This window comes from Homalodisca vitripennis, unplaced genomic scaffold (genome assembly GCF_021130785.1).
Source record: "Homalodisca vitripennis isolate AUS2020 unplaced genomic scaffold, UT_GWSS_2.1 ScUCBcl_5591;HRSCAF=12383, whole genome shotgun sequence".
Lineage (NCBI taxonomy): Eukaryota > Metazoa > Arthropoda > Insecta > Hemiptera > Cicadellidae > Homalodisca > Homalodisca vitripennis.
Window position 1 is genome coordinate 23,493 of NW_025781703.1, and position 16,779 is coordinate 40,271.

At 33.9% G+C, this 16,779-nt stretch overlaps 1 protein-coding gene across 1 annotated transcript; it reads right to left on the reverse strand.

The window, feature by feature from the left end:
* Nucleotides 1–5,058: 5,058 nt before the first annotated feature.
* Nucleotides 5,059–13,462, reverse strand: LOC124373445 (the record flags this gene model as incomplete). Its single annotated transcript, XM_046831817.1, has 3 exons — nt 5,059–5,573; nt 12,848–13,004; nt 13,382–13,462. Coding segments are annotated over 3 exons (385 nt in total), but the record flags the coding sequence as incomplete, so codon positions are not given.
* Between the last annotated feature and the right edge of the window lie 3,317 nt (nt 13,463–16,779).

The window sequence follows — 16,779 nt, forward strand, 5'->3', positions numbered from 1 at the left end:
CAAAAGTTCAAATGGAAAAACATAGTTCCACAATTTATTGCCAAAACAGTTTTGAGGTTCTGTCTGAGGACAATAGTGAAGAGGAAGAAGAATTTAGCAACACTCCTGATACCATAAACTCCCTTAGTAAAAGAACCAAAAATGTAAGTAATACCAGGAAAGTAAACATATTGAAGAAAATCTCTGCACATACTCATGTATCTCTGGCTGCAAAATCCAAATTACTAATAATGGCTGATAGCCATGGGACAAATCTCAGTAATCTAGTGCAGCAAAAGACAAACTTAAATGTAACTGCAGTTGTGAGGCCAGGTGCAAAGATAAATGGGGTAATTAAAGAAGTAGAGGAACTTTCAAGTGGTTTCAATGAAGATGATTTTATTCTTGTAATAGGAGGCACAAACAATGTTGAAAGCACTGGAAAAAAGCATATCTTGGAAGAGTTTGGAAGGTTAATGGAATGTACAAAGAAAACAAATCTCATTTTTGCGACCTTGCCTATGCGTCATGATAAGCCAGAATTAGACAGTAAAATTGATACAATAAATACGGAACTAACTACCAAGATTTCAAATACGGACACAAACATTAGACTACTAGAACTTCATCTATTACCACGTCATCTATATACCAACCATGGTATGCACTACAACAAAAGAGGAAAAAGAAAAATTGCTGAAGAAGTTTTGAGAACACTGCAATACTCTCGCTCTACTCTGGACTGCAACTACGACTCCACAAGTTGTAAGTGAATCTCGGCCCTCCCATTCTCCTCCAAACACTGACTACCCTGCTGGAATTGGACTAGTGACCCCTTCAACTGCACCACGCATTCCTGCTATAATCTGTAGTCCTAATCTAGATAGTGATAAGAGTTTTTTAGAAAAATGTAGAAACATCAATGAAGGAAATCTAATATCTGGAAAAAAGATAAACAGTAGTATAAAAAATAAAGGATAATAAATGTCCCGCTATGCTACATTACAACATCCAAGGTGTTAAGAGCAAAATTGATGAACTAGAGTTGTTAATAACAAACTGTAAATATGATGTACAAATAATTTGCCTTAATGAACACAACATAAAAAATTCTAATCAAACTTTTTTAAATAAATTAAATGGTTTTAAATTAACTGACGGATTTTTTAGAAATAGATCTAGGGGAGGGTCTTGCATTCTAATTAAAAACCATTTACAGGGTACTCCTAGACCGGATCTCTCAATCCTAAATGAAGAGTTCATCTTTGAAGGATCATTTACAGAAATCAAAATCTCTGAATTGTTTAATTGTGGCAATATACAGAACACCAGGCTACTCAATGACTAACCTCTTTATACATAAATTAAAACTTTTAATGCAAATACTTGAAAAGGACTCAAAAACAAAATTTGTAGCTATTGCTTCAGACTTTAATATTAATTTGTTACAAAATGATAAATTTTCAGAATCATTTCAGGATTTAGCAAAACAATTTGGATATAAGATAAATAATAGAGAACCAACTCGAATAACTGATACAACAATGAGTTGTATAGATAACATATTAACCAGTTTAAAATGGGGCAGTAGCAGTGTTCTCAACACAGATCCTGGCCTCTCAGACCATAATGTACTTATCGTTTCCTTACCATACTCAAACAATTCTCAAAATTATAAAAAACCAACAAAAAATATCAGAATATATAATGGAGACAATTCATTTTGTTTCTTAATAAACTTAGACCGTGAAATGAATGAATTCCATTTCCTGGATTGTGTAGAGGCAAATTATAAGTGTTTTCTCTATAAATTTATATCTTGTATGAATGAGGCTTTTCCTTTAAAGACTATTAAAGTAAATAATATGAAAAAAATAAAATGGATTACGGAAGGTATAAAAACGTCTGCTAAGAGAAAAAGAGAGTTACATGTCATAAGCCAAAACAAACAAAGATCCAAAATTCCAAAACTATGTTAAGAACTACAAAAAATGTTTTAAAAAAGTAGTAAACAAAGCAAAAATTATAGCAAATGAAAAGTTTATAATCAATGCAAAAAATAAGTCAAAAGCCACTTGGGCCCCCGTGCACTTGCTGAACAGTTTAATGCCCATTTTGCTAACGTTGTTGATACGCTACATATACCAAAAAACAGTACAAACACATAACATTGATGCTAGATCAGTAAACAAACTACCAGAATTAGATTTTCTTCATTCTGTATCAGTTACTGAGGTAGAAAAGATAATTCTTAGTTTAAACAATAGTAAGGCATGTGGCTGGGATGGCATACCCATATCTTTACTGAAAACTTTCGTCCAAAATAATAAGCCCAATATTGACCAGGATAATAAAACCAGTCATTCCTCTTAGGACATTTCCCAGATAAACTAAAGTTGTCTGAAATCATACCTGTATATAAAAAGAAAGACTCCCTAAGGACATCTCAAACTATCGACCTATCTCTTTATTGAGCAACATTTCAAAAAGTCTTTGAAAAGGCAGTACATTCTAGATTAACAAAATTTTTTAGAGAAAGAAACAAATTAATATGTGATGAGCAGTATGGTTTCAGAAAGAACAGAAATACAGAGTTAGCTATGGTTTCGTTTGTAAATAGTGTTTCAACTTCCTTGGATCAGTCAAAGTATACCGCAGGTATATTTTGTGACTTATCAAAAGCCTTTGATTGCGTAAATCATAAATTGCTCCTCTCAAAATTATATCAAATTGGAATTAGGGGTCTAGCTTTGGATTATCTGCAATCATATCTAAATAACAGGAAACAAAGAACCATTATCAATGAGAATTCGCATAGAGTCACATCAGATTGGGAAAATATTCTGTATGGTGTCCCTCAAGGCTCTATTTTAGGGCCTACCCTTTTTCTTATATATATTAATAATTTACCAATCGACATACCAAACAAACAATTTATTTTATTTGCAGATGATACAAATGTTCTTATTACAGAAAAAAACTTTTTCAATATGGAGGAATTCCCTATAACAAGAACTCTTCAGTTGTTAGAAAATTGGTTTAATTCTACTGGACTTCTGTTAAATCAAACTAAAACCAATATAATAAATTTCAGACCTAATAACAATGGTAATAGCTTCTTAGAAAATTCTGGATTAAATCTAGTGGACTCTCACAAATTTTTAGGTATCAAAATTGACAAAAACTTAAATTGGAAATGCCATGTAAACCACCTTGTAAACAAATTGAGTTCGTTCCGATTTGCAATGAAGATTTTAGTAGAATCCGTATCTATAAACACATGTAAAATTGTATACTTTGCATATATTCAGTCAATTCTTAAGTATGGTATAGTAATATGGGGATCATCTCCTGATTTAAAAAAAGTTTTCATGGCACAAAAAAGCAGTGGTAAGAGCAATGATGGGAGCAAACTTCAGAGAAAGCTGCCGTCCTATATTTAAAAAAGCAAAAAATACTTACACTGCCATGTTTATACATATTGGACATTTTAAATCTGGTCCACAAACATCCAAATATTTATAGTTCATACACAAACCAGCATACCTATAACACCAGACATAAGGATCTTTTGTTGTTTCCAATTCATAAAACTACCTTATTAGAGAAAAGTCCTTTATATATGGGTATTCGTGTGTACAATAGTTTGCCAACACCATTAAAACATCTTGAAGAAGCTCAATTTCATAAATGTATTAAAAAAATATTATTGAAAAAAGCCTATTATAGTTCAGATGAGATATTAAATGACAAGACAATTATATTTTAAATAAATAAATTTATTTAAACATCCCAGCACGTGCACAAGCATAATAAGTGTGTATGTTGAATACTTCTGTCTTACTTTTAGGAAATTCCACTGTTTTACTTTTAAATTTAACATTGTTTATTAAATTAAGACAATGCACCTGTTTGTATTACAAATTGTAATAATGTTCAAATGTAATGTGCAATAAAGACTTTGACTTTGACTTGACTTTGATGCAGAGAAATTGATTCTAAACACTCTGATCTGAAATAAGTAAAATTTATTATTCATTACTATAAAATTCAACAGATTTATTTAAAACTCAGTTGTTTCTTTTTTAAATTAATTCTAGTTTTAGTTTGGAAATAACAATATTATTAAGGACCTGTGACAGGACCTTCTTAAAATCTTGTTGTGGTTCATCCATCTGTGGTATAACTGTATAATGAGCCTAGAAACCTAGTTCATAGGTTTTCTTAATCTAAAATTACCCTTTTGAATTTGGGATCAAAAGATGAAAGGGCAGTCTGTATGTCTGTACATAACAAAGAGCACTTTGAGTATGTACCCAAAGTGCACTACTTGTAATAGAGTGATTCCTAACACGTTTATCTTATACAAAGAAGCAACCCTTGATTTGCCAGATTTTTACAATTGTGATCATTTTGTGATAAATTAAGCTTTTCAAGTGTGATTTACTGCATTACGTTCTAATAAATAAATACCTTTAAAATTATATGCATATTGACCCAGGCTTGCATTTATAATTTCCATGGCACTATCCAATGTAGGTATGTGATGGTTATTGCATAGAAAATCAGTTAAGATTGCTGTATAACATTCTGCAATGTTTGTAAATTTTATTTCATATGGTTTAAAAAATATCAAGGTGCTTTCAGACATTTTACACACTCATAGTTAGCAATAAATATTAATTATACACTGTAAGAGAGGAATCACATAAACCACCCCATGTGTATATTCAGCTTCTTCAGTCATCTCATAGAAAATACAGTTCAACATATGTAATGAGCTGTTATTGTTTTAAAGCAATAAAGACTAATGTTAGCACAGATAACATAAAACAGAAATCTCATTGGAACTCAGTTCACAGTACGATTTTATAGCCAAACCTCAAAACTAAAATTTACTTAGCATGGTGCAACATCAGGAAATCCCGTGTACTAGCTCTAGTTTTTGAGTTCCAAAATATTTAAGGAAATTAAATAGAAGGATATCTGTGAACATCAGAGCTGAATTATTGGCATCATAATTTAACTGTATTTGGTCTGTCCTTAAAAACTTGATTAATTAAAAACCACATTACAACAAATAATAATAAATCAAATATTTATTGAAAGACAACATGGAAAAACAGTAGTCTAAAAATAATACTTTTAAATCTATGTTTAACAGTCAAATTCTCACTATATTTCTGCACATTTTCATCCATCACAATAAAGGAAACAGTTTACTTTATTTACAAGCGGTTTGCAATAAGTATTTGTAATATTGATCAATTACATCACACTCAAGACTATTAGTTAAAACTTACATTCTTTACATTAATTTAAAGCTGTTTTTTTAATAATTACTTTTATAAATCAAAGAATTTAGGTACTCCACAGTAAATACTTTAACTTTTATCAAACAATCTCAAAATACAGTATTTAGTAAGGCATCAAGTGTTTTGAAGTAATCAAGTCTTGGCTGGAGGTATCGGGTTGTGAACAGTTGTTCGATGCAGAACTCTGAGCCCCACTTGTGATGGAGAAGCTTGCGTCTCTGGGCTCGCCTCGTGAGCTACTGCACAGTTGTCTGATATGATGAAGTCACCTTCCTCCCACTGTCAACATGACACAGTATATTCCATCAACAAATTTTAAAAAAATGCAGGACGAATCAGTTATAGATCAAAATGCTGAGAATTCATTAATATGTCTTGGTTGTAGGTACAGGGTTGTGAAAAGTCGTTCGATGCAGCCTAGCAGCCTCTTCAGTGAAAGCAGGTAGGGGTTGGCACGCCCTTATGTTTAGGCTAGCAACTGCCTTTAACGCTTACTCCAACAGTCATCCCCCACAGTAGATTAAACTTATCAATCTACCTTGCACCCATCTTGACACTTGTGGTTAGGGTTGCCCAGATACAAGTGACGAGATCGGTTTTTGTTGAACCCAGTGTAGGTTCAACTGGAAGGTATAAACCAGCCAGAAGTCAACCCTCTGGGGATGGACAATCCTTTACCATCCTGTTGATCTTAAGTTTTTGATGATGTTATATATCTAGTACGCCTGATCACAAAAGAAGATCTAGGAGTTCCTGATATACGCAGATGAACACTCTAAAAAAATGCTGATTAATGGATAGAACATCTAATATTGCCATAACCTGTTTCCCTCACTATAAAATATAACTTCTAGAGTGACATACTTAAAACATTATTGCACACAACATTTCAAAATGTTCATCTTTTGGTAGTGTTTTTAAACACCCACACCAATCTTAGCATTAAAAACTCGTAAGCAGTTTGGAAACTCAAATTTGTTAGGAACTACAGGGACATCAAGGTGGTCAGATAAAAGTGAGAAGAAACAGCCATTAGAGGGAATCAATGATAGAAAAGAGCTCTGCGGCCATTTGGCAAGCCATTTATTTAGTTGATAAGAGTGTGGTGTCAATACAGTGCTTTAGTGGTCCTCATGTCTGGTGAATTTTATAAAGAATAATGAAAATAAACATCGATCAGACAGTAAATATTATAATTTTAAGTAAGAAAGTAGACTTCTAGCAATTAATTTTGCTTAACTATACTTACAATTTCCATCTAAACTCACTTTAATGAAGCAGTCTCCATACAACATAAAATCCACATGTTTTGTGATAGTTTTTTTGACTAACTAGATGAAGAAGAATTAACACTTTCAACTGATTGCAATAAAATCAAAATATCATTTCAATCTTCAAAATTAATGGAGCTCACTTTTAAATAAATGACTTTCAAAAACAATTATCTGCCATAATTAAATAGAATACAACTGGACAAGAAATGAAGTACTACGTTAGTCAGTCTGATATCAGATGGTGACGTACTGGAACACCTGTGCAAACCAGTCTATTAAGATTACATCCAACAATCTGACAATCAACATGGCCTTGACTGACCTCAGTCTGCTATCTGACTGATAAGACTGTCAGACTAATATTCTAATTCTACAGCTGTTTCTCAGCTGTTAGAAAATATTCAATGTACAATTAGAATAATTATTTATTATGAATAATTAAATAAATACACTGCACACCTTCTTATAATCAGACATTTGCAATAAACTGTCTGTCTGTTTGCACTGGCAGTTGACTGTTTTTTAAGAACAACCTCATTCTAACTAAGTAAACAAAAGCATTTTTCCTAAGACATGCTATCAGCGACTGATAACCACACCAAAATCGCTGCCTACTAGCATCAGAATCCCCAATATAAAACCACCTGGACCATAGAAAACTACTGTTATAGCAAAGGAAATATACTACTCAATATATATTCACTTATATTTATTTTTACTTACCGCAAAATATCATAAAGGGGAACTTTTTTATACTATTATCTGCTAATTAATGATAAAACAAAATTATTCCAAGGGCTATGTCTAATAAATACCCCTGTGGAGTCTGTGCTACCAATGTAAGATACAAAGCACTCCTCTGCACAGGTCACTGTAAGAAATGGTTCCACTCAAAATGCCTGAATATAGCAGACAAGATGTTTAAACAACTGAAAACTGCAGAAATAGAGAAATGGAAATGCCCCACTTGTACAACCACTCCACAAAGCCAGAGCATGCAACATGTTGAAGAAAAAATTAGAAATCTAAAAAATCAACAAGAACCGGATCTTGAAACCTCTCTTACTCTTGCAGCAGAAGTGGGGAATGCTCTACTGGTGGAAAATGAGAAACTTAAACAAGACCTGGAACAGATGAAAATGGAAAACCTAAAAACTAACTACAGAAATTAACCAAATAAAAAATATAAACAACATGCACTATGAAGCCCAAATTGAAAAATTGGAAGAAGAAAAGGAAACTGTACTGCAACGAAACCTGTGCCTTCTAGAAACCGTGAATGAAACGGACCGACAGTTGGAAAAAGAGCTTAAACTGCGAGAAGAACTAATAATGACTTTTGAAGAACATGATAAAAAAAATGGAGAAATAATCCATAAACATGAAGGAAAAATAAAGCATCTACAGGGGGAAATTACACAACTTAAGACTAACAAGTGTATGGTAACGGATAATTTGGACAGCCAAAAAAATTTCAAGAACATAGAAACGCAGACCTGCAACTCAGAGTCACCTACCAGCTCGACTCAAAATACTCTGCAATTAGCCTCAAATACATTCCTACTGACAGAACTAGCCAAACTAAAATTAGGACAAGACAATATAGAAAATATCATACAGCTATCAAACTCCTCTGTAATTTGGAACATAGACCAGATAAAAATTAGGCAAGGCAAATTAGAAAGCCTGATTAAAGACATGAAGGATCAAACTCATCCTCCTGTTACCCCCAAACAAGAAATAAAAAAGTCTAATAAATCTGTCTTAAATCCCTATACCGCCTTCTCTTCAACACCTGAAAACAAACACAGACAAGTGAAACATGGGAAGAACTACTTCAGCATCTCACTGCAGGCAAAAAGGTACAGAGAGAAATGTGAAATAACAGATAGTCAACCACGGCAACAGAGAGATCAATCACCTCTACCTGAAACCATGGCTACACCTCACCACACTTTAAATTCATCACTATGTAAGCCAGACAAGGCAAAAGCGCAACTTACAAAAACACCACCAATGTATGCAAAGGTGAAGCCTGAAAAACAAAGTGTAGATGAATTTTTTACGAAGAATATTGAATATTATCGTCAGATTATGACTCAAAAAAATTCTACAGCCACTAAAAACGTGACCCCAATAACCCTCCCTTCTTCTGATACGCTAAATCAGCTCTCACCAGCCCATTTGAAAACACTGAGACAGGATTCAGATAAAGTGGCCCTGAAGACATCCCAATCCCAACCACTCTTTACAGCCACCGTCCCCAACCAAGCTCAAACCAATTTTAAATCAAGCAACCCAACCATCCGAAGATCACCAAACTAATTTTTTAGGCCACAACAACCTTATAAACAGCAAAATAAAAGCAAATTAGCTGATTTTACAATTATACACCAGAACGTAAGGGGACTAGCAAGCAAAGTTGACCGCATAAACCACCTAATACAATCTACAGAGCCTGATATCATCATCTTGACAGAACATGGCCTAAACGAAAATGAAATTACCATCACTAACCTAATTAATTATACACTTCTTTCTCACTTCAGCAGAACTGACCACAAAATGGGTGGCGTCGCAATCTACTCGAAAGACTGCCTAGTGAAATCCATAGTTCCCATTGAGGTACTAAAGGAATGCAAGGAGCTAAATCTAGAGGCTTCAATGATCAAAATATGCCAAGCAGACAGTGCACTGTATCTGCTCGGACTGTATAGACAACCGAAGGCTAATTTGGATGAGGTCCTGGTCCGACTCTCCGCAATCATAGAAGAAACTAAAGCTCATAAAAACCCCCTGATCATCATGGGTGATATTAACGTGGACACTCTAAAATCTGACAACAATACAACCAAATTAAATGAAATGCTTGCTTCATTTGACATTGAAAGACTTCACCTACCTCCTACCAGAGTGACTGGCACAACTGCAACATCCATTGACTGTGTGTGTACTAATCAGTATATTACAAATTTCAAAATTGAGGTGATACAAACCGGAATTTCTGACCACAGGGCCCAAATATGTAGTTTCAAGTCCTCTAGGTCAAGCTCAACTCAACCAGGTCAAATCACACGGGTTTTCCATGAAGAAAACTTGCTACACTTGAAATACCTCCTATCAGAAAACCACTGGCTCGAGGTCCATAATGCTGAAAACTCTGAGGAAGCCTACAACAAATTCCTTACATCATTGACTGCTAATATAGAGACAGCCTGTCCAAAAAAGAAAAAAAGACCAAGAAGGAAGAAAAACACAAAAATCTACGAAAACAAAGACGCGCTTATGCTAAAGCAAGACTATTTGCAAGCCTTTTCAAGATATGAACAAACAGGAGCTGAAGAAGACAAAGAAACCTGTGCAGCCACAAAGAAAATCTATGACCTTAAATTAAAATCACTGAGAAAGCAGATATCAAAGGAATACATTGACAAAGCACATAATAAATCAAAAGCAATCTGGAACATTATAAATAAAGAGCGGAAAAAAGCAAGGACAAGAAGACGGTCAAATTCAACTAAGAGTGGATGGAAAAGTACTAAGAAAGCCCCTTGAAATAGCAGAACAACTTAATGGATATTTCGTTAGTGCTGCTGATGAGGCGCTGGAAAAAAACAATATATCAAGAACCCCACTTACACATAACAACATCGCTGGGTGCAACATATACCTCTCTGAACTAACTCCTACCAACCCAGAAGAGCTACAAAGAATAATTGCCTCTTTTAAACCTAAATGGTCAGCAGGACTGGATGAAATTCCCTCCAAAATAATCAAAGTCTGCGCCTATGAATTGATTTCTCCATTAGCAAGTATAATTAATAAATCATTTTAAAGAAGGACTATTCCCTGGCACTTTAAAATGCTCAAAGGTCTACCCCAAATACAAGAAAGGTGCTCCCACAGATCCCTCAAATTACAGACCAATATCATTGGTTTCAAATTTCTCTAAATTAATAGAGAAAGTGGTCCTTGCAAGATTATTAAAACACTTACAAGACAACAATCTGTTAACCGACAAGCAGCATGGATTTGTCAAAGGAAAATCTACCACAACTGCAATAACTAGTCTTATACAAAATGTAATTGATCTACTTGAAGATGGAAAGATAGTTACTGGACTTCTACTGGACTTCAGCAAGGCCTTTGACTCCTTGGGACACGACCTCATTCTTTCAAAAACTTGATGCACTTGGTATAAAAGGATCAGCTAAATCATGGTTCCAATCCTACTTAACTGGACGTAGCCAAGTGGTTGAGATAAAATACACAGCAAACAACATGGTTCAGTTTGTGAAATCTAGTCCAAAGGAAATAACCCGGGGAGTGCCACAAGGCTCGGTTTTAGGACCAATCCTATTTATTCTTTTTACCAACGACATGCCACAACAACTTGGTGACTTGAGCACATGTTTAATGTTTGCAGATGATACCACACTGATAATAAGTGGAGACACAACTGCCAACTTAAAAGAACGCTCTGCTCAGAGCCTTCATAAGGCCTATAAATATTGTAAAGACAATGACCTAGTCGCAAACACAACAAAAACAAAGCAGATCTGTTTTTGGAAGAGCAACGCTGAAACAGTGGGACTCGAAAACATAGTTCTTGAAGATAAGGTGAAACTGCTTGGTATGACCATTGACAGAAAACTTACGTGGACCCCTCATGTAGATAACTTATGCAAAACACTGTCATCTGGCCTTTATGCTATGAGAAGACTTAAACAAGTTGCCGACATCAATACTGCAAGAACAGCATATTTTGGCCTATGTGAACCACACATAAGGTATGGACTAATTGTCTGGGGCGGAACCTCTCACGGCAACATGGAAAGAGTATTGATCTTACAGAAACGAGCCATACGGATTCTTGCGGATCTACAACCATTGGAAACCTGCCGTAACTCTTTCAAAGATCTCAAGATCAAGACAGTAGTCAATCTATATATACAAGAGGCAATTATGTATGCTGACAAACATGAACCTCTACGTAATGACAAAATACATAACTACAATACCAGGCATGCATCCTTCTTCGTGACACCTCAACATAGACTCACCTTGTATGAAAGACAACCACTCTACATTGGCTGCAAGCTTCATAATCACCTTCCCGACAACATTAGAGGACTTAAAGGGCAGGACTTGAGGAGGGAGCTGAGCAGATGGCTTACAGACCGACCCTTCTACAGTCTAGCAGAGTTTCTAAAACCCAATAACTGATACGGACACTTCACTGTACTGTTATCCATATGACTTTAAAATTTATGTTGACATATTGTTTACTGTTACTTTTAGTAATTTATAACATATTGACGCCTTTGTATTTCTCTACGAAATTCCAAATAAAGAAAATGATTGATTGATTGATTGATTGCTATGTCTATGTTGCCTCTGATCAGATTCTCAAATCAGTTATTAACAGTTATATGTCAAATTAAACCTGCATTTTTACAGCAGCTTCCCATAAAAAATTATAGATAAAATAAATCTTTTTCAGACTGTTGTATTTAACAAATAGTCTGATAATCTTCCACACATTTAGTAATATAACACATGGAAGTGCTAACTTTTGAGCATATTAATTAAACTCAAAGGGTTAAAGACAAGTTGAGTATGTTGAGAAATCGCACAACTTTGTAGAGAACCGCAGAAAGAAAGCAGTTAGGACGATAAAAAAGTATTAAAGTATTCAACTGAGACCCACAAGAACACTCTTAACGGATTGAGCACTACTAATAAAATATAGAACTAGAAAATGCTGTCTGTTTTAGATGTTAAAAAATTATTGCTACAAACTATACTCATATGTACTGCAATTAAGTACTTAGATGACTCAATTTTTCCTACTTCCTTCTATCTTTGGTCACACAATTTTATTTTGAAAATTTTAGCAAAAAGTTAGGTACATGTTTTTGAACAAAAAAACATTTTTTAACTGGTTTTTGCAATTTGGCAATAATAAAATATATTATAAACATATTTATAACTGAAGAAAATATGTTTGGTATGTTCAGAACACATGTAAACATTTATTTTAAATATTTAAGTGGATTTTGTAATTTTTTCCACTTTAGAAGTAACAAGAGGGTGACTTGCAAAAACAAAATTTTGATGCAAGCCAATACTATAAAAATTCCAATCTAACAGAGGTCTTCTAATTAAATGTAATACATACATTCAATCTTAATCAAATGACGTTACCTGCATTCTCTAGAATTTTGTCAAGCTGTAAAAATGTGTTATTTTACTCTGTCCAATAATAAGGATACTTACATTGTGTTTGTACTGTATCTTGCCATTGTCTTTCACAAACTCATGGTGAATTTCATTAAGTATCCGTGTAAACTCCTGAGGGGTGGCAAGACGTTCTCCAGGGTTGCCATAGTCATAGATGAAATCACTTGTCATGCCGAGGTGAAAAGCAAAGTACCTGCAGAAATACCAATTCAATTCAATAATCCTTTATTGTCACTAACTTAACAATTATAAAAAATGGTATGACATGCGTCACTAATCCTATTTTTCTGCTAATATACTTTGCCATGTATAAAAAACTCGAAATAAAAAAAATTAAGTAAAAAACCAAAAGACAAAAGTACAAAAATATAAAATGTATTCAATAGATATCATAATTACACATATCTTAAAATCTTTCAAATCAACTGAGTCGCACACCCTTCAGTTCCCCATATCTTTTAGCTTTGAGTTAACGTTGGTTGATTTGTGATGGATTTTATTTTTTCTGATAAACAATTTATAAATCTGACACCCATCTGAGATGGGAAACGGCCATGAAACAACAGTTGCCTGTGTTGAGCAACTCTGTAGTTTTTTTCCAGCTCTTGTATTATAACCATGGGGACATCTCTGACCTGCAGCAGCGTGCACCTGAAATGACAGAACATACTCGTCTCAAGCACATACTGCAGGCATTGTCAGTAATTTGAGCTCCAGAAGGATTCTGTACACGACTCCAAGGAAATTAAGTTATTTATTATGCAAACAGATTTTTTTAAATATATATAATCTTAGAAAATACGAATTAAGACACCCCACAGAGTAATCCCATAAGATATGTGTGGGAAAATAAGTCCACAGTAGTCAAGTCAAGTCAAGTCAAAATATCTTTATTTACATTATGTACGTGGGTACAATAAATAGTGTCACTACAACTAAGTTACATAATTGATCATGTTGTTGAATAAAATTCTTCAAATGAATAAAATGCTTTCCTAACTAAATAATCTTTTAACCCTTTCCGCTCGGAGCGGTAATGTTAGAATGTCCACAGAGATCGGATGGGCAGCAGTGTTGGCCACCGCCATTTCCTCTAGCGCGCGCATATATTTTTAGAGTTGCCGTCCTCAGAGATCGGATGGTCAGCTGTGCTCTCCGTTGAATAATCCTACTAGCGCTCGGATGGACAGCAGCGTTGACCACAAGTTATAAAACTCTATTTTTTTTTTATTCTGACATATATTTTTATAATACAACGCATTAAGATCATTCAGCTGTTTCATTACAAAGCTTGGAAATTGATCATCTGGTCAATATTGCACTCTAGGCTTTCGTTTTAGCGCGCTTTTAACCACATTGTCACTAGTGAGTTTAAATCTACACGCATTATTAGAACGGATTGTTTATTATTCTTAGTATTGTGCAATTTTATTAAATATTAGTGTAAATGAAGTTTTGTAGATATCAGTGTAAATATAACTGTAAATAAAAGTGTAAATATATCAGTATTAATACCTGGTTTTACTAGTATTATTATTAATTACTGGTATTAGAGCTTGTTGGCGATGTAAGGAACACAAATAAAAAAGGAAGAAGACCATCCCAATTGCAAGACATTTCCCGACTAAATGGGAAACTTCATCTACCATATCCTCTTGAAGGCAGAAAAGTGAAGAATTTTGTCGTTTGTAGCAGCAGAGCACAAGGCGGCACCAGGAAAAGAGTGAAGTTTTATTGCACAACTTGTGAAAATGAGCCCGGTCTTCACATCAGTGTTTGTTTTGAAAAGTACCATTCATCTCAGATATTTCAACAACAAGATGACAACTAGCCTGCAGTTAAATTTTGTATTCGGAACAATAATAAGCAGTTTAATTTTATTTTTTATCATGTTTATAATTATTTACTGTCACATTATTAATACTCATTGTAACTCATGTTAGTTTATAGAAATATAACATTTCCATTGTAATACTTTTCGACTACATTATTATTTACCTTTGGACCTTTAAATCCATTTAACTTTTTAAAAGGCACAGTATCAATGACGTGGCGAAAATAACTCCGAGCTGGTGGGGACGCAACAATGACGTGGCTGCTGCTGTGTGCACGCAGGCGCCATAGTGGACAGCACCGCTGCCCATCCGATCTGAGTGGACAGTACGCGCTAAAATAATACGAGTCTACAAGAAGCCATATTTGGTCAGCACTGCTGCCCATCCGAGCGGAAAGGGTTAACATTGATTTAAATTTCTTAATATCTTCAACTCTTGTTATTGTTTTTGGAATTGACTCAAAAAATTTTATTCCTGCATAAGAAGTTTCTTTTGTATAAAATTCTAAATTGTGTCGTGGTATTACTAATTCCTTCTTATTCCTAGTATTGTAAGTATGGGTTTCACAATGAATTTTAAATTTAGATTGATAGGTCCTAACATACATAACACATTCTAAAATATAAAGGCTATGCACTGTTAAAATATTTAGTTCAGTGAAATTATTTTTCACTGACTCATCCTTCTTCATTTTCAACATTATTCGTAGTGCTTTTTTTTGCAAAATTAGAATTTTATTTAGGTTTTGGTCTGTGGTTCCTCCATACACTCCTATCCCATATGCAATGTGGGATTGAATATGTGCATGGAAAACCATCTTTAGTACTGACAAACTGCATAAATAAGAAAGCCTTTTGATAGCATATAACCCAGAATTTATCCGCTTAATTATCTGTTCAATATGTAGATTCCAGCTAAGGTTTTTGTGTATTGTTAGACCGAGAAATTTTGTGTAGGAAACTTGATCCAAACTGGAATCGTTTATCAATATGTTAGGATTTAAAGGTTTTCTGTCTTGTTTTGTATTAAAAGAAATAAAATTAGTTTTATCGGTATTTAAAACTAATTTGTTGTCAATGAAAAATTTTTGTACATTTGAGAGTTGCAGATGTGCAGATATCTCCAATTCGACTTCTGTTTTTGCAGATATAATGAGATTTGAGTCATCTGCAAATAGGCACAGCTGGTTTTTTGAACTTTCAAGATTACTAAGGCAGTTTGGCATATCCTTTATATAACATATAAATAATATAGGACCTAAAATAGACCCCTGGGGTACTCCATTTTTTACTAATTGGGTGTTGGATTGAAATTTTAGTAATTTTTTATTTTTTATGTGAGTTATTTCAACGTATTGTTCTCTTTTAGATAGATATGACTCGAACCACTTTAAATGAATATTATGGATACCTAAATTTTGCAATTTGTTAAGTAAAATTTCATGAGATATGCTATCAAAAGCCTTTGATAGGTCCATGAATATTCCTGTTACATTATAATTTTTGTCGACTGACTCTATTACAGACTCAGTGAATTCTATCAATGCAGTTATAGTAGATTTATTTTTTTCTAAAACCGAGTTGTTCCTTGTCATAAAGATTATTTATTTCTAAATGTTTGACCAACTAGTAGGCAAACTATCAATAAGGGCTACTAAGAGAAAATGATTTGATACATTTCTTAACAAATATATATTGGAAGAAATTCTTTTACAAATACTTTCAATATGTGTACTCCAGGACAGATAACAATCTGTGTAGATACCATGGAATTTAATGATATATGTTTGAACCAATGATTTGTCACCAATCATTACTGATGGTGAGGATTTATTTAAAATGTTTTGGCTATTAAATAACACGTAGGTTGATTTGGATTTGTTGGTTACCAAATTTATTTCTTGTGTCATCGGAACAAGACTAATGGTATGACATCTTTACGTCATTTTTACATGATAAAATTGGTCCATGGATTGAACCAGTAGAACTCCATATTTTAACTTGTATAATCGGAGAATTCATCCGAAACCTGAACTTGCTGACTAAAATCAGAAAGGTAGGATTGCAGCCAATTTAGGGGGATTCCTTTAATTCCATAATTACAAAACTTATCAAGTAGGATTGCATGACTACT